This window comes from Nicotiana tabacum, chromosome 17 (genome assembly GCF_000715075.1).
Source record: "Nicotiana tabacum cultivar K326 chromosome 17, ASM71507v2, whole genome shotgun sequence".
In the NCBI taxonomy this organism is placed as follows: domain Eukaryota; kingdom Viridiplantae; phylum Streptophyta; class Magnoliopsida; order Solanales; family Solanaceae; genus Nicotiana; species Nicotiana tabacum.
Window position 1 is genome coordinate 92,792,003 of NC_134096.1, and position 19,803 is coordinate 92,811,805.

Consider the following 19,803-nt stretch of genomic DNA (forward strand, 5'->3'; position numbering starts at 1 on the left):
GAAGGTGAAAATAAGATGTTCCATGTCGTAAAGAGATAAAATTGGGCATTTTCCAAAATATAAATATACATTATTTTTCCATCATTAATCAAATTCACAAAATCAAAAATCTAACCTTACAAAAATTCATTCATATTTCTTTAAATTTCACGTTTCTACAATTTAACTTCGATTTTACTCAAATGATGTTTCTCCGACAAACTTCTGCTAATTTAATCAGAAGATTTCGATTTTCACCTCAAATCAATCACTAATTGCCACTCCACTCCAAAGAAGTTCCCCAATTTTACTATCCAATGCTTATAATTTTTGAATTATACTAGCTAGTATTAAGATAAAGATTCGGTTGTTTTCATATTAAATTGTGTTCAATGATGAAGATTATTCATTTGGGCATTCTACAATGTGTCGATATATAGCTAGAAAGAAAATCCGCCACCTATGATTAAATTCATTAAATAGCTACTATAAAAACTACTATTTCTTAATAGCCGTCGAGAATATCTGGAATTCTTTGCAGAAAAATAAAATAGGAATTTCTAGTTGTACGTCGCCGAAGAAAATAGCGACGTACTGTGTATATATATAATAAAAGAAACACTCCAACCGCCATGTCCTTCAAAGGGTTTAGGATTTTATTAAAATTTAATTTCAAATACCAAAAGAAACCCAACAAAAAATCAATCATATTTCAATACTTTCAAGTTCCTATAGTTCCATTTCAGATTTAATCAAATGATGTTCCTCTGATAAGCGTCTGCTAATTTGCTCGGAATATTCCATTTTTCACCTCAATCACTTACTGCTACTAAGAAATTCCCCAATTTTACTATCAATGCTGGTAAATTTTGAATTTTATGTAACTACTTTCTATTCATTAGTGAATTTTTCATATTCAATTATGTTCGATGATCAAGATTTGCATTTGGGTATAATTACAATGTAAAACAAGATACTTTGCTTTGTGTCAATTTTATGGATGCATGCATGTTCTCACACTCGAACTCTCCTATGGTGTGTTGTGTGTGCTTTCAAGCAATAATGCTTGCTAAACGAACCATTGTTAACAAAGTGCCACATACCCGTACTAAGGGATAACCTAAGATAAGGTATGGAAGAAGTCTGATTATTTCCACTTGAGTCGACTTCTTTCTACAATCTTGGCTCTAGTAAAGAGGGGGGGAAAAGCACTTTCTACCCTACAGGCACCGACCTCTCTGCCAGCAACACAAGTGAATAAAGAAAGATCATGTCGCCATAGGTGGCAGTATCATCATCTACAAGTCGAGTCATGAGATCTAAAGTGCATATACTACTGATCTATTGATCGTAAGTCAAATGAAACTCTAAATCACGGCAATATGGCTTTACAACGTGGAAACAAAAGTAGAATAATAATTTAATGGATTGAGCTCACTCTACATACATATACGACCAAACATTATTGTGTTTTAAGTGAAAATAATGCAAATATACAAAGTGGTATAACAAAATTCATTAGTTTTTCTTTCTACTTACACATCTTCCAAATTTATTACCTAGATTACAATTTTGTGTAGCTAGTCAACTTTGAAGTATATCTTCTAATAGCTAGATGGCACAGCAGTATAAATGTCAAACGTTGCTCGTTTCTTCGTGGTAAAGTCCAAGCGCAGACTGCATAGAGACCAGTGCAATAACCATCCACAAAATGGAACCAGATACGAAATTAGAGAATACAAATGAAAATGAACAAAACAGCGCGAACGATAACTTGTACTGATATTTTTGATAGAGTGCAGATAGATGGAACTAACCATATTGAGAAGCCTCAGAGCTGCAGGCCGTGTGAATTTCCTTGCAAATAGGAAACAAGGGGCAGGTTTCTCTTTGCTGGTGCACCACTCTCTCCGGTATTCTGTCTCATAATATATATTGTCTATGTCCTGTCAAAATCGAATAGATCTCTAAGGTGCACATTCATCATTTTACACAGGATAATTCAGGGTCATATAGTAAGACAATCATCCTCATTTCAATTACTGAAAAAGAGGTCAAATTTTCTCTGTGTTGTGAACCCTTGAAATGCCTTACTTCCTAACAATAGCTACTTGAGTGGATTACTATTTCATTAACTTCTCCTATTGGCAATACATGTGTAATATAAGTTCATGAAACATTTTTTTCCCAAATGATCACCGTGTTTTCTGCTAGTAGACCTGGCTAATCTACTAATCTGCTTGCTGAAAAGAACCAAGAGTACCTTGATAGATTGGATTAGCATGGGAGTAGCATCGGCTAATTTATAGGTAACAGGATGCCATCCTTTCCGTTCACGCTCCTTGGAGGATAAAATAAGCCATGAAGTGTGAGTCAGTGTCCTCCGTGTAATTTCACCTTCAAGTCCTTCGTGCTGGATTAAATGAAAAGCTCCTCAGAAAAAGATAAAGGCTGATACTAAGGTATCAAGTGAAAACTTAGGTTACATTTTGGAGAAATTATGCCTCTTGCATTTATTCAAATTCCGCTCGTTAATAACTTTGCTAGTTAACCACCCTATTCGTGAGATAAAATGTAGCAAACTTGAAAACAATAGAGTTTACAACTAGCTGAAATCAACTAACAGTGCAAGATGAGCTAAACCTAAATTAGTACTTAGAAAAATAGGGAAACTGACTTGACACAGTAAATAAAACCTAAACAAAACTGCCAAGGTTCTTTTGCTTTTTGTCCGATGTTAGTCATATTAATACGTTTCCTTTTAAGTCCAATGTATGCCAAGGGCCTTTTAGTCTAATTAGAGATTTATATGCCAGTAGAATATGTAGAAAACCTCGTGTAGACAAACTAAATTTTTTTTATTTTTTTAAAAATAATCTTGGACTTAGAAGGGCTTAAATGGAGCGACAGGGACAGCGCGGATTCAGATAGCCGAACCCAACATAGTTGGGATTGAGGCATAATTGTTGTTTTCTTTTTCTCAATTTTTTGGGATAAAGAAACAAATGCAATGCAACTGACAAGGTTATTATATTACCAATTACTTCCTCATAAACAATTACCATTATTAGTACTCAACCAGGTCATGAGATAGTGACTTAAATGTACTGGCAATCAGCTCAAACTTGAATTGAACTGTTGTAGAGTGTGGATTGCCCTATGCTACCAATGATCCATGCAAGGGAATTTTCTTTGCCAGAATATCATTGTTTGAAGTGAAATCAGTGATATTTTAGGGAAAAATCAAGTTGCCAAGACGGGTTTAGATCACAGAAAACAACTTACAGCAAGCAGAGTTTGGACATAGTGTTCATCAGGTATACAATTATGAATTTTGGATGTATCTGGAGGCTGCAGAAAACAACAGGTATTAGAAACCAGTTCAACAGTATATAGAAGAAGTATTTTATAGATTGGTATGTCAAGAACTTTTAGCAGAAGTTAAACGTCAAAAGATCGACTAACAGTAGAAGAGGAAAGAAATACTCAAACAGCGTGGACACTCACCACATACTGATCCCGCCAAAACTCAGGTAGCGGCTTTTTCTGCACAGTGATAAAGTAATTAAGGTGAGCAGTGAGCACCATGATAATATGAAGGTATGCCCAATGGGAACATACAAATGCAGAATTTTAGATATCATCAGAGTAGTTAACTTCTGTATACATTAGTTGGGTAATCATAATATTTGTACAACCAGCAAATTAGAGGCACATGAGAAACTAATACTAATGGATTCAACTTTAACAATGATTTTTCTATTGCCTAGTCTTCGTCCATCTAAAAGAACTAAGGACCATCCATTTTTTCTTAAAATGAAAATAAAAAGGCTAAGATAATTTGTCCTGCAATGCTCATGAACTCAGGACCATCCATGAGCATCGTAAATCAAAATCCATACCCTGGTTTTGGAACAACAGTAAAGCTAGATTTCAAAAAAAGTAACTTGCCTTGCAATGCAACTGAAACATAGGAAATAATCTTTCATCCTTCACTACAATATCTGCATGCTTTCTGTTTAAAACAGCCCACTGCGAAAACAACATGAAATTGTAAAGTAGTAAGCTATACAGCTAGTAATAATGAAAGATACATCTTGCCTTTTTGCTCCATTTCTCCTTTTGAGAATTTCCTTATAAGGAGATTACGTTGAACTTCATGAAGCTAGAATTCATATTTCAGACCAATACCTGAGAACCTTTCCTCCAGCTTTGAACAGGAATAAGTGGATCCATTTTGGGGTTGTAGCGGCCTTCTTTTGTATCAGCAAAGCTGTTTTCATTTTTAAACAAAAGACGATTAGATAAATAAAGCATGAAGACTGTTCCACATTTTAATTTGTGAAAGTAAGATGCTAGCTAGATATTTGGCTAAACAAACTGGGTTCAGAAGTAATAGTTACTTATTACTTGATTTCCGACTACAGGAATAAATCATTTACTCAAGAAAGAGAAGAAATACCACTGTCTCTTACCTGTCAACAAAGCTATTTGGCGTAGACATTATGTAGTCGTATGTATAGCTGAAGTTGTACAAAGGTATGCAACTGAAATAACATGAAAAAGCTGAAACAAATTAGATGACAGTCACAACAAAACTGTTAATATGATGGATATTATTTCAGAGATATCAATGTTGGAAACAACATAATAGCATGGTTCTCTCAGACCAATGTGCCAAGTGCTCTTTTACAACAGATGTGGCCAATGATTATCCTCAGTGATCCTAAGCAAAAATCATCATCTGAATAGTTTATTTAAACAGAGTTTGACTATTTCAGACAATTTACCAAAATTAGCTCAGGAAATTAATAGAGTGAAGGGGTACAACGTGCAAAAGTAGCTTACCGCTACGGTTCTGATAAATTAAGAGTCAATTAAGCTAACCAGTAGTACCAAATGAGTCAGCTTGTGCTACAAATTTGATAAATGAAGATGCTAGTGAATTATATCTCACCTGTCTGAAAGAAAAACAAATCGTTCATTGAGAGAATCCATCAATGCATGCTGAAGTAAAATGCGCTCTGCCTGGATCATGCTTGCTTCTCCCCAATCTACCTGAAGGAAAAGACACTTGCTAAATATTGCTAGGCCATACGAAGTATGTGAAAGAGAAAAAGAAATTTAGGTGTCGTTATAAGCTCATCAATCAAAATAAAGACTCGATCCACAGAAAGTCTTTACATGATTGCTTGTCATAACATAAAGAAGGGAATGCTTTTTAAATCAGAAACAGGTGTCAGGCATAATAATAGCCCACATGCAGTGTGTACTATAGGGTTAATGGACCAGAAAGGAAACCCCCAAAAGATTTTCTTTTGATGAGCAAAACAATTGGGGTGAGGGATGTCCTTGGCAAACCAAGTAGAGTGAATATGCAACAGTGAACTGGCAAAGAACTTGTCTATAATAATGCAGCACATGCATTTCTATCATAAATGCTTAATCGGATGAAGTATGCAACAGAAACTGAAGAGGTAAATTACCTACCTACTAGACTTATCGATGATGATGCTATCAACAAGAATTTTTCATTCAGAAGAAGAAAAAAACCTGTATACTATCGTTAATTTGGCGATTCAAGAAATATGCTGATCTTGTCGTTACTTTGTTCAATAGAAACCCTGGTCGTGAGTGAACGAATATTGAAAATTTGTTTTCCTCATCCCCCTGCAAAACATGCACGTACACAAAATATAAGTCTTGAAAGCTAGCAAAATTTTGAAAGAGCAAGATTTGGTTTGAATAAAGAGAGAGATCTGCAAACTACAGGAAAGAGCTACACGCAGGTGGTTTCAAACTTTCAATGAGTCTACCTTCAGGTGGCATGGAAAGCAAGTACGGGACAGCGGAAGCATTTGGGGAGAAGAACATAACACCAGAGTCGAGTTCTTTTAGAGCAAATATAACCTGAGAATTAAACATTACATCTGCGCTCAAGGGACACTTGGATAACTTCTTTTAGAGCATAAGAGCTCTGGGGGAATCAAAGTTAACCCCACGTGTTGCTGATGAACCAATGACAGAGATGTTCCACAAGTTTTCAAACCATAAGAATTTGCTAATATTGTTCAAAAGACGTGTATCCCTCAAAACCAATACAAACTTAACTAAGAACAAAACATAAAGTGAAGCGAAGGATCCGTACATGCTATACCAACTAGTAGGAATTAAAGCTTAATTGATGTTGTTGTTATACTTGCATCATAAAAAACTTGCATTAAGTCGGGTTTCGCCAGGAGTTTTTTGAGTCTTTTTTATTGCAGTTATTGTATATCAGTATAGGATAAGTGTGAAATTTAGAAAACATTCAACTTTAGGGACTCATATTTTTCCTTCAAAAGACAAATATTTAATGTTAGAATGTAATGAGACTGAATAGAACCGTATAGGGCAAATGATTCATATAACCAATCTCCATGAATCTGGGATTACGGCATAGTTTATTGATTGAAGAACTTGGTGATGTTAGTTTTAAACTTTTTCATAAAGCTCCTTGTTTCCACTAAGACAAACAATTGAAAATCATTTTTGATAATCCTTCCACCAAAAAAACAGGAAATGTCAAATACCTCAAAGATTATTAATAGAAGATTGATAAGCATTTAAATAACAGGCTGCTTCTGTTTCACACATTCTGGATAATTTGTGATCTCAGCAGGATCCAAGTGACCCCCACCCCCCCAAAAAGAATCTTGTAAAGCAGACATAATCGACGCTAACTATACTAATATTGCACGTCCGTATAAAGAGTGTTTGGCACTTTCAACATAATAAACTTAGTAAAGAATGAAATTTCCTAAAGCTTTCCAATTTCCAAATATGAGAAAGGAAGTAATCAATGTAAACAAAAATGACAAATTTAAACAATACACGCAGGATTAGAAATCAATACTGGAAATAATACAAACATAATAATTAAGGAGGAAAGAGAAGATTTGACAAAAATAGAAAGGTAAAAAAAGAGTTAAAACAGGAAAAATTCAACTGCCACGTAATTAATTAATTTACCTGAAAGAAGGCATCCCAAACGATGTCCAAAGGCAGACGATTCCGAGCTATAAACAAAAACGCAATTTTGGGCTTTTGAACTGTAGGTGTAGAAAGCAACGCTAACATTCTAATTCTACTGTACTGCGTCTCCATTACTAATGTCCCGAAGAAAAATCCAAGTAAAATCATAACAAACACCTTTATCTTCCATCTATGCTGAGATTTCTGAGAATTGGACCGTCGCATCAGTTTCAACCCCATATTCCCACACTCAAATCATATAACCATTTCCAGCTAAAAATTCCATAAAAATTGGATCTCTAAGTAATTAAGTGCATTTCAGTGTCAAAAATGGATCCAACTCCAACCAAAGGGTGTGGAAATAGAGAATTAGGAGAGAGTAGGATCTGGGAAGAAATTAAAGCTGGCTCGTGATTTGAGACTTGGGTTCGACGTGAATCCCGTGAACTGACACTAAATTAAAGAGAAAGGGACAGAGAAGAAGAAAGATAAGAGAGTGGAGTAAAGAGCTGACTTGAGTCTTGACTGACTTAGCTTGAGAACTGAGGAAAATTTACGAGATTTTTACTACTGAAAGAATGAAAGATAAGCTTAATTATCAGCTTCGTTGCGTGAATTGTAGGGAGAATCAGAACCTCTTTTCAATGGCGAAACGATTTTCTCTTTTGCCAGCAAATCTACCAAACTTGGGTCTGTTCTGGACCTGCCTCCACTTTGAGGGCCAAGTTAGGCTTTGCCTTTACTCAAAATTGATCTTCTTTTTCAAAACATTTAGCTGTTTTCTATACTTCTTTTATCTTTTTCTTATTTTACGCAGCTTTCTATAATTTCAGCGAATGTTTTCACTCTATGTCCCTGTCTCATGCCAGTCAAAAGTAGCAATTACTTTATTTCCATATATAATAAGGATAATTTGTACCTTCTTGCTGTTTTTTTAAAGTAATATTATAGTACACTTGATTTTAATAAAGATATTCATAATTATGAGTTTAATTTCTAAACATTAAATATACTATACTTTTAAAATTATGTAGTATTAAAAGTTACTAGTAGTATTTGAAATTTTTATAATGATTCACGTGAATTCAATTTATAAGACTAGCATTATTTAATGATCCGTATAAGAAATAAAAACGTTAGTTGAACGCATTTACTAAGGGTGTACATGTGTGGGGTTGGTTCTAAGTTCTAACTTTATTAAAATTAGATCAAATCAACTATATCGGTTTGGTCAGTTTAATTTTATCGGTTTTGTCGCTTTTTTTTTGTCATGTGAATATTATTTCAATCTTATTTTGTAGAGTTAGATAAACTTTTGATAAGTTAATATATATTTAATAAGAATTAAAAAAATTGACAAATGTAGGATCTATTAAAATATCTTATAGGAGATTTTTTTGGTAACACATTATAGTTATTTTCTTAGTCTAATAATAATTTTTGGTGATACGCTTTCAAGTTTAACCGAATTTTAATAATTAAACACAAAAATTAATATGAAATCTAAATAATAATATGTTATATTTAATTTTAAAAATTACCAATAAAATATTGTTTTAAATTCACAAAAGATATGAGAGTTTAATAGATCTTGACGTATGAATACTAAAAAAATAAAGCGACTAGCGCATTTTAATAATACTTGATAAGAAAGTGATGATACACATTAGAATCGAATATTATTTAAAATTAATTAAAAAATATATGCACTTTATATAGTTCTATTAAATATTACATTTCATGAGAGGATTACAAATATTTCTAGAAATTTTTTCAAAGAAAATTATATATAAACGTTTTAAGAATATATATAAAAATTATATATCTATATATCGGTTTGCTTCGACTTTTTTACTCAATACCAAACCAAATCAAACCAAACATAGTCAGGTTATTTAATCGGTTTGATTTGATATTTTAATTTGGTGCGATTTTCTAATTTGGTTCGAATACCTCTATCATTTACTATGACTTCATCTAGCTCTACAATTTAGAACATTTTCAAAACGACAAATTTACTTCTACATACAATACGGAAATACTTGTACCTTTTTATCTTTTTCTATTGAAATAAATATAGTACATAACCACGACAACACTAAAAATAGCAAAAATCAAATAACAACTAGCATACGGCATATGAGTTAAAGTGAGATATTTAAACCATAACTAGGTTTTTATTGCACTATCAGAACTTCGTGTCATGTACACTTGCTTCAAATAGGAATGTAATAAATAAAGGTTATATTTATTGGTTTATACTACATTTGAATAAACATTAATCACGCACTTTTTAAAAGTTTAAAAAGGTAACTTTTGTACCAGTACGAAATTAGATGCCCCTTATTGCATAATACAAGAGCTTTTTTTTTTTGTAAATATCAACGATGTTAATAAAAATGAGTTATCAAACTTAATCACTAATAAAAACAAATTAAACATATAATACAACATTAAGTAATATTTAAAAAGAATTAATAGATGAAAAATAGACAAGAGTGTGTTGCTCTAGTGGTGAGCACCCTCCACTTCCAACCAAGAGGTTGTGAGTTTGAGTCACCCCAAGAGCAAGGTGGGGAGTTCTTGGAGGGAGGAAGCCGAGGGTCTATCGGAAATAGCCTCTCTACCTCTGGGTAGGAGTAAGGTGTAAGTACACCCCAAGAATTATTGTTGTTGTTGTTGTAATAGATGGAAAATAGAAGTCAATTAAATATATTTTTAAAAAGTAATATTTAATGACATGTGAGGATTTTTCTATTAGTAAAGTACTTCCATTACCAACTATTACGTTGAGAGTTTGATAATGCAAATATAATCGTTATAATTTCATTTCATTTATTCGGAACATTAAGGGAAAACTCTGTTCCTTCACTTATTTTCAACAATATTATTTGTAATGTTCCTTCACTCATTTTCAACAATTTTTTTTTTGTAATGTTCCTTCACTCATTTTCAACAAAACAATATCAATGGTGATTGAGTAGTGGAAAATCTGTTCCATGCCATGAATGTTACCGGACAACTAACAAATAATTATAGAGCTAATCAGGAGCTGGAGCTGATCTATCATTATATAGGTTCATATATATATATATATATATATATATATATATATATATATATAAACTATAGTTTTTGTTGAAACCATTTATGTGTGTTAAGAAACTCATCATTTAATCAACTAATAGATTTTAAATTCAGTAAATCAAATGAATTATGGTGGAATCATGAAACGGAACTAAAATTTAAATCTTACATCTTCCTTCGGCTAATATAATGTTTATAACTACTGCCATATATGTCTAGGTGCTTGACTTGCTTGGCAGATCATTGATGAGAAACCCAAAGCAAAACATATATTTTCTCCGTCCTGTGAAAGTATTCGGATCATGAAAGTCAACTAAATTATACTTTGGCTGTATTTTTTTCATATGCCTATTAAATATTATAAATTAATAAATATTGTGACATATAGTACTGTTTATCTATAAAATGGTACAATTAAATTTATATGTGGTTTCTATATAAGTGAACTAATTTGATCCTGAAATAATGCAATAATTGAAGAAATGTACAATACTTAGCCTTGAAATATACACAAAACAACAGAGATGACGGTTCCGGGAATAAGATTTCCGGACACATCAATGATGAGATCAGAAAGCAAGAAAGTAAGATTGTATTAAGTTTCGTATAGAATATAGTATAAGTTTTTCCAAAAAATTTATATCATTTACAATGATAACTGAGCTCACTATTTATAGCTATGTCTAGTGAAGGGGGTCTAAGGATCGTGTCCTCCTTTAATGTCAATTATGAGAGTTATTGATGAAGATGTAACGGTGAACATAAATTCTGAATTCTCTGTAATGGACCGTCGCTCTTAATGCTGCAGAATATTCCCTAATAAATGCTACACGGCTCAGAGCATTTAACACACCTTTATGAACGTTATCCTTTCCGGTGACAAGCATAATGGCTGTGTTCGGTCTTCGGCCATCCCTGTCTTGGGTTCCATGTGTCCTACCTTTAGATGGTCACGTGTCATATCATATTTTACCCTATACAGATAGTCCCCCTGCTTTCCGGTGACATAACTTTGTGTTACCAGAAAGTTGGTAGAAACGCCTTTTTGGCGGGAATTACTATAACACCCTCTGAAGGTCCCTGACAGTTGATTAGACGCACGTCTCTACGCATTTAATACGCGTCATCCCATGATTCAGTATAACTTTTGTCGATTATCGAGGTAATCATGGCCATGAATTTAGCCGCCAAAATTTTACTTATACGCCACATTATATTCCTTTGCGTTTCATAATTTCTCGAACTCCTGATTTACATCTTTGTTTTCCATTCTTTCTCTAGTTCTCTTCAAACACTAAACCTTTTCATTCTTCTTTTTCAATGGCTTCTTCCTCTAAGCGTGTTGGTTCTACAAAGAATAAGAACAAAACCGAGGACTTTGTTCCTCCAACGGTGGGTTCCATCATCCCAAGAAAACTCAATACCACAAAGGACCTTGAAGAGAAATTCCTTATTGCTAACCCTCGTGCATGGGTTGTTAGTAAGTATCTTCTTCCATTCGTCCTTCCAGTATTCCTGCTGTGAAGGAAGACTGTCGCTGCCATGAGTTGGATATCATCTCTCATGGTCTATCGGAGCGAGTGACCCTTCCCAAGGAAGGTTTTACATACTTTTACACATATCCCTTTACTTTGGGTGCATTTTCTTTGAGTGGAGAGCTTGATTCCGTGATTGCGGAGTTTTGCCTTCGCTACCAAGTGTGTTTGGCACAGGTAAGTCCTTCAGTGTAGAGGACGGTTGCCTGTCTTCGACGCTTGTGCCAGGAAACTAGAGATGAGCTAACCTTAGCTCATATGATGAATCTCTATTCCCCCAAAATCTTTCATGGGGGAATGATAAACCTCTGCAAGTGTGGACACCATGCTTTGCTATTCAGCATGGATGATGACAACGACAGTGGGTAGATGGAACGGTTCGTTGTAGTTGCCACCAACGACATCATTCTGATAACGGCTTCATACTTTCCGGCCGCTTGGAACCGCATTCGTAAGCTCTTTGTTTTGTATTTCTTTCTACTAGATATTCCGTTGTGGTCGTATCAACTCTTCACCCTTCGTATGTTTCAGCAACTTGATGGATCCCACCGGTGGGTTCAAAAGATCTTAGACGTCACAACACCCGAAACTCGTTTGTGGAAAGAACTGGCCCTTAAATACGGGTGAAAGGCCAAAAATCGTGGTAATTTTAATTTACCTTGCTCCCATTATGAAGAACTTGGTTGAACCTTTCTGACTTGTTCATGAAATTAGGTCTACCTGTGAGCTCTATTGTTGTCCTCGGGGAGGACGTTTAGGCTGATCCCGCTGATGCAGTGAGGCTGCTTCAGGAAGCACTTACTCGAACAGGTATCTCCGGGCCTGTCTCGGGTGCAAACACTTCTTTACGGAGTCCCCGACCGGAGGATAAGCAAACAAAGAGAAGACGTCCATCCGCGGATAGGAAAAAGAATAAGAGGGCAAAGATTGATGCCCCTGAGTCATCTCCGGTGGCAATGATGACTGGTCCTCCTTCCGGGCCGATCATAGACACTGTGATGATTGATGATGATGAAGAAGCTATTGATGAGGCATATTCTTTACATAGAAGGTGATGATCCTCATAATCTCAATAGGATGCTCGACCTGTTGAAATAGTTACACCAACTGAAGACGATGTCTCGGCACTTTGGGGAGAATCTGATTTGGTAGAATATGCCAACTCCCATTTTCGGGCCCTAATTGCTGTAACCGGTGCTGCGGGCCTGAGTATCGGGTCCTTGCTATCTTTGGTTAGCAAGCATCCAACAGCCGGTACTGCATTAAATGTAGTTGCTTCTCGTTCTTCAACCCCATCACCTTCATCTCCACATTCACCAACTCCAGCAACTGCTACATTACTTCCATCTACATCCACTCTTCCACCAGCAGTTGCTACATCACCTCCATCAGCCGCACCTAACTATGAAGAAGGCGTTCCTCTTCCACAGTCCCCAGTTCATGGGAATTTGGGGTAAAATTATGCTGCCCCTTCTGAATATCCACAAAGAATTAAGAACGTTACTCTTTCAGTCTCTACTGGATGCAACTTCCTATCCCGGTCGGTGGAGCTTGCTAATTATCTGAAGCCTTTGGCTTCAGAAAAAGACAGAGAAACGATTCAGGCACTCTCGGGAGAGTGCTTGTTGAACAATGCCATGCACAACGCCGCAGCGGTACGTCCTTTTCTTCCTTCATTACTTCTTCTACTTTTGTATGAAGGTATTCTGAGTTTTACTTCTTCTTGTCTTGTAGGACAATTTTCTTGCTTCTGAGGGCCTTCAAAGGTTGATTCGTGAAAAGGAAGAACTTACTTCTAAACGGAATCATCTTTTGGTGGAACGAAAACAAACTATTCTCCGCCTCTCGGAACTGGAAACCAAAGTTACTGAGGTCGTTGTTTTGGAGGCTCATTTGCAGCAAACAAGCAAGAAGTGGTAACCCTTAGCCAAGAAGTTGGGCCGCTGAGGGTTAAATTTGATGAAGCCAAGGCCAAATGGGTTGAAGTCCAGGACACCGTTCTTGCTGCAACTGAGCGCGAGGCTGTTGCTACCGAAAAAGTAACCAACTTAGAAGCAGCCTTGAACTCCAAAATAGAAGAGCTTACTACTGTGGGGATGAAACGCGCCCAACTAGAAGAGAAGTACATGAAAACTATAGAGCATAATAGGCTCTTTAGTTCAACTGTTCGCTTCCTTGATGTCAACCTCAAGTATGCTAGGTCTGCCCGGGAAAGCCTTTTTGCCGAGGTTTCCCAACTCAAAGAAGAACTTAAGCGTCGAGCAGCTTCCCTCGTTGTTGAAAAAACTTATGCCATGTACAACATGAGGAGAAAAACCTTGGAATAGGCCAAAGCTGGTATCATTGATTTTGATACGAAAATTGCTAAGGCCCGAGAGCTTGAGTTGGCTGCTAAAAATGGACTCTCGGCGCATTCTGATGCTCCTGGTTCTTCTGGTTCCGGTTCTGAATTTTTGGGAACCGAAGAGGGATCGGAAGGCGATGATGCTGAAGACCAAACTGGGGAAAATGTCAAGCCATCGGTGGACCCACCTACATCTCCCGGGCAAGCGAATACTTCTCTTCCTCCTAGTTTCGGAGGCGCTGCAGTTTAGCTTTTCTTTTCTTTTTCCCATTTTGTATTTTTAGCGTTTTGGCACATTCTTGTAAATAAAGATATTTTTTGCTCAAGTATTGTTTGAGTCTTACTTTCGTTTGAATATCCATGCAAGTCTTTAACCTTTGCACTTGCTCAAGAATTCTGCACACATTTTTCTGTTAGCGCTTTACTATATGTAGTCTCGGATGCATTCTCCTCGAAACATTTTAGTTCCGAGCATTATCCCTTTTACGTGAGGGTTTCTATAAGTATTTGTGCAAATTTACTTTTTGCGTCCTTTTCATATGCCACTTCGGGTGTATTTTTCCCCGATGAAATTTTGAATTTCGGGCATAGATTCTTCCGGAACCAACCCTTTAACGTGAGGGTTTTTATAAGAGATGGCCTTCTTATATTTACGGTGCTCTTGAATAGGACTTCTCATGTTCATTACGACACTAACATTTGAAGTATTTGTTTAACTTTCAAATGACAAAGTTAACTCATCGTTCAGACAAGAAACAAGATAAAAAACAAAAGAATTTCATTTTATTCCTTCTATTTTCAAAAAATATATAAGCATTTTGATATGCAGAAAAGAAATTGCCATTACTTGTGGCTATCTTGTAAAACTTGTTTCTACGGGGCTAGCTGTACAGTCCCCTGTCCCGATGATGCATTTAGTTTCCAAATTTTTGTTCCTCGGTTGACGTGGCAGTCATTGTTGTTGTATCCTCATATCATCCCCCTCGGTGTTCGAATGCGAGGATTGCGAATTGGAACACTGGAAGTCTTATATCTTCGAAGATTCCACTAATGAATTGCTAGATAATCCTCAACTTAGTAACACAACTTTACTTCCCTTCAAGAATTTATGTTATCAAGCGAAGGAATATCTAACAGCCCTCTAGTGATTTGTACTCGTGAACAGTTGGGTAACCTTTGTTCGGTAGCAAACTTAACTTCCCATTGGGAATTTGCTATCGAACCAAAAATTATCTAACCGTCCCCGAGTGTAAGCTTGCTTGTTTGCCTTGCTATCAAAGGTCTTATTGTCGTTGTCTTCGTAGTAAGCTTTCTGTTACTGCCTCGTTAAAAACCTTGCTAGAAAAACCCAATTGGGACAAAAACTGAACGAAGGGAAAAAGAGTGCAACATATACTTTCCACTTGATTTAACGTTCATCGGCAAAAAATATCTTTTGAGGTGTGCCACATTCCAGTTGCTAGGCAACTTGTCTCCATTTTGGTTCTCCAACTTGTATGAATCTTTCCTAGTGATAGCTGAAATCTGGTAGGGACCTTCCAACGTTGGACCTAGCTTCCCCACGTTGAGCTCCCGGTATTTTGGGTTACTTTACTCATAGCTAAGTCTCCTACTTTGAAATAACGAAAGTTGGCTCTTCGACTATAATATCGCTCCATTCTATGCTTTTAAGCTACCATTCTTATATACGCCAAGTCCCTGCATTCTTCGAGCAGTTCCAAGTTGATAACATTGCTTCGTTATTTGATTCTTCATCTGCCCGAAAATATCTCAGAGTGGGTTCACCTACTTCCACCGGGATTAGGGCTTCTGCACCGTATATAAGGAAAAAAGGAGTTTCTCTTGTACTCGATTTGGTCGTTGTTCGGTAGGCCCATAGAACTTCGGGCAATTCTTCGGGCCATTTGCCTTTTGTTGCCTCCAACCTTTTCTTGAGGTTTTGAATAATCACTTTGTTTGTTGACTCAGCTTGACCGTTTGTGCTTGGATGATAAGGAGAATATGTGATCCTCTTTATCTTTGAGGAATTTTGTAACTTTTGCACGGATAAATTGTGGCCCGTTGTCGCATGCTATCTCTTTTGGTATTCCGAACCTGGAAATTATATTTTCCCATGGGAAATCGACCATTTCGCGTTCTCCGATCTTCTGATAAGGACCTGCCTCCACCCATTTAGAAAAATAGTCAGTCAAAATTAAAAGAAACCTTACCTTTTCGGGAGCCGGTGGCAGCGGTCTGATGATGTCCATCGCCCATTTCATGAACAACCATGGGGAAAAAACCGAATGTAAGGGTTCTGCCGGTTGATGTACTAGTGGTGTGTAGCGTTGGCACTTATCACATTTTCGTACAAAGTCTTTGGCGTCTTGTTCCATGCGAGGCCAGTAATATCCTGCCCGTACCAACTTCAGCACCAAAGAATTTGCGCCCGAGTGATTGCCGCATATCCTCATGACATAATTAGCTTCTGATGCTACTAAGCACCGGACCAGCGGACCTTGTAAGGATTTTCTATACAATTGGCCTCTCTTTAATCTATATCATGCAGCTTTGGCGCGTAATGCCCGTGATGCTTTGGGGTCTTCTGGCAACTTCCCGTGCTCGAGATAGTTAATTATTTCATTTCTCCAATCCCAGACCAGACTAGTCGAATTTACCTCACAGTAACCATCTGTATCCAGGACCGAGCTCATTAGTTGTACTACCATCCCAGATCCCGATACCTTTATATTTCCGTCGATGATCCTAAATTTGCTAATGCATACACTTCGGCGTTATCCTCCCTCTGGATGTGAGTGATTGACCAATCCCGGAATCGCTCCAAAAGAGCCTGGACCTTTACCACGTATTGTTGCATACGTTTCTTTTTGTTATCAAAGATCCGATAGACCTGATTTACGACCAGCTGCAAGTCACATTTAATTTAGATCACCTCGGAATCAAGTCCCTAGGCTAATTCGAGCCCTGCAATCAAAGCTTCATACTCTACTTCATTGTTTGTTAAAGGGATCGTCTCGATGGCTTGCCTTAGGGTTTCTCCCGAAGGCGTGATTAAGACTATTCCGAGTCCAGACCCTTTTACGTTGGAAGCTCCGTCCGTAAATAAGGTCCATAACCCCAATGTCGATTTCGACACCATTATTGCCTCCTTGGTTGCCAAAGGCAAGAGTCTCGAACTGAAATCGGCCACGAAGTCAGCCAAGACTTGCGACTTAATTGCAGTCCTTGGTTTATATTCTATGTCGAGCTCACTCATTTCGACATCCCATTTGGTCAATCTTCCCGAGAGCTAGGGTTTTTGGAGGATGTTCCGTAAAGGAAAAGTAGTCACCACGGCTATCGGGTGACATTGGAAGTAGGGCCTCAGCTTCCGAGCAGCGACTACGAGAGTAAAGGCCAGTTTTTTCCAAATGTGGTTAGCGAGTTTCTGCTCCCGTTAAAACTTTGCTAATGTAATAAATGGGGAATTGCGTACCTTCGTCCTCCCGAACTAAAACCGTACTTACCGCAACTTCTGAAACCGCGAAGTAGACTAGTAGTGTTTCACCTTCTTTTGGTTTTGAGAGAAATGGAGGGCTCGATAAGTACTTCTTCAGATCCCTCAGAGCCTGTTGTCACTCTAGCATCCATTTGAAATTCTTCTTCTTTTTGAGCAATGTGAAGAAGCGATGACATTTTTTCGATGACCGAAAAATGAACCTGCTCAAAGCTGCTAATCTTCCTGTGAGCCTTTAGACTTCCTTTATGTTTGACAATTGATCTGAAATATCCTCTATGGCCTTGATTTTGTCAGTGTTTACTCTAATTCCCCTTTGTGAGACCAGAAATCCCAGGAACTTACCAGAACTAACCCCGAACGTGCACTTCTCGGGGTTAAGCTTCATGTTATGCCTCCTCAGGATGTCGAATGTTTCTTGTAAATGCTTAAGGTGGTCACCTGCATTCAAAGACTTAACGAGCATATCATCTATATAAACTTCCATGGTCTTTCCTATTTGCTTTTCAAACATCTTATTTACGAGTCGTTGATAAATGGCTCCGACATTTTTCAACCCGAAGGGAATTACATTGTAATAATATGTACCAAAATAAGTTATAAACAAAGGTTTTTTCCTGATCTTCTGGGTTCATTTTAATTTGATTATACCTGTAATAAGCATCAAGGAAACTCATCAACTCGTGCACGGCCGTGGAATCAATCATTTGATCGATATTTGACAGTGGGAACGAGTCTCGTGGGCACGTCTTATTAAGATCTTTATAGTCTACACACATGCAAAATTTATTGTTCTTATTAGGAACTACTACAACATTGGTTAGCCAGTCCAGATATCTTACCCATCTGACTGAACCAATTTTAAGCAAACAAGTTACCTGTTCTTTAACGAATTTATTCCTGGCCTCGACAATGGGGAGTTTTTTCCTGCCTTACCGGAGGTATGTTGGGATCCAAACTCAGCTTGTGTACGGCTATTTCCGTCAGGATACATGTCATATCCTAGTGCGACCATGCAAAACAATCAATATTAAATTTAAGGAATTCAATAAAACCAGACCTGAGCTCCCGGTGCAGTCCTATCCCCAAATGGAATTTTCTTACTAGGAATTCCTCGAACAATGCAACTTGCTCCAGTTCCTCTATCGTGGACTTCGTTGTGTCCATCTCTTCTGGAACTTGGAAATATCTTGGCACCTGATATTGTTCTGACTTCTTATAACTCTGTTTCCGGGCTAACTCCTTCTAGTTCGGGAATAGGTGTCGGTTCATGTAATTGTTATGCCATGCGTTCCTTCTCTTTGCTATTAGAAACTGAGATTGCATTCATCTCCCTTGCTTCCGGTTGATCACCCCCTATCTGCTTGATTCCTTCGGGTATTGGAAACTTCAGCAATTGGTGATATGTTGATGGTACAGGTATCATCTCGTGTAACCATGGCCTTCCTAGGATAATGTTGTATCCCATGTCACCATAATCTAATTCGAAGAAAGTTGTTTTCATTACTCTTTCAGCATTTGTGAGCAACAAAATCTCTCCCTGGGTCGTCATACTTGCAAGGTTGAATCCAACGAGGAGTTAAGTTGTCGGAATAATGCTTCTGGTGAATTTAGTTTGCTCCAATAATCTCCATTGTATAATATTAGCCGAACTTCCTGGATCCACTAGAACATGTTTAATCTTAAAATCTAACACATTTAAAGAGATTACCAATGCATCGTTGTACGGTAACAGCAACCCGTCTGTGTCCTCCTCCGTGAAAGTGATATCGTCTTCCTGGAGTCTATTACTATCAGTTATCGATACTTTCGTCTTCTTTGCTACTGAAAAGGTGACCTCGTTAACCTCATCCCCCCCGAAGATCATATTAATCATTTTGCGTGAGGGTTCTTCTACTGCTTTCGAAAGTTCCGCGTTGTCTCTATTATGACCATAATTGTTCTTAGCTCTGTTGCTCAAGAATTCTCAGAGGTGACCATTCTTTAATAATGTTGCCACCTCCTCTCGGAGGTGTCGGCAGTCCCCTGTCCGGTGATCGTTCTTCCCATGGTACTCGCACGATAAGTTGGGATCCCTCTGGCTGGAATCGAATCTCATAGGTCTCGGGAATCGCGCCTCTTTAATATTTCTCATGGCTGACATGAGTTCTACTGTGCTGGCGTTGAAGTTGTATTATGATAACTTGGGGTAAGAAGAATCCCAAGACCCTGACGTCTTTTTATCCTGGAGTGATATGTTGTTTCGACCAAGATCGGTTCCTCTGTCAACGGTGAACTTGTTTGCTGCCCGAAAGTTCTTGCCACGGCCTTCGGTTCGCTCGTAAGGCAAAAACCAGCCCTTCGAAGTC

The 19,803-nt window shown here is 37.4% G+C and overlaps 1 protein-coding gene across 1 annotated transcript; it reads right to left on the reverse strand.

The window, feature by feature from the left end:
• Positions 1–1,375: 1,375 nt before the first annotated feature.
• LOC107768817 (glycosyltransferase BC10) lies at positions 1,376–7,762 on the reverse strand. Its single transcript, XM_016587970.2, has 11 exons — positions 6,991–7,762; positions 5,533–5,649; positions 4,937–5,037; positions 4,455–4,526; positions 4,171–4,252; positions 3,931–4,011; positions 3,487–3,525; positions 3,265–3,330; positions 2,243–2,392; positions 1,797–1,925; positions 1,376–1,656 (listed from the first exon to the last, which is right to left on the reverse strand). Exons 1-11 carry the CDS (start codon positions 7,231–7,233, stop codon positions 1,615–1,617), a joined length of 1,122 nt encoding a protein of 373 aa, XP_016443456.1. The 5' UTR covers positions 7,234–7,762; the 3' UTR covers positions 1,376–1,614.
• Positions 7,763–19,803: the final 12,041 nt, after the last annotated feature.

Coding starts and splice junctions, on each gene's coding strand:
- LOC107768817 (XM_016587970.2), bottom strand. CDS start 7,233: ATGGGGTTGAAACTGATGCGACGGTCCAATTCTCAGAAATCTCAGCAT. Junction 4,012..4,170: donor GCTGGAGGAAAGGTTCTCAG/GTATTGGTCTGA, acceptor TTGTTTTCGCAG/TGGGCTGTTTTAAACAGAAA. Junction 1,926..2,242: donor TGCTAATCCAATCTATCAAG/GTACTCTTGGTT, acceptor CGATTTTGACAG/GACATAGACAATATATATTA.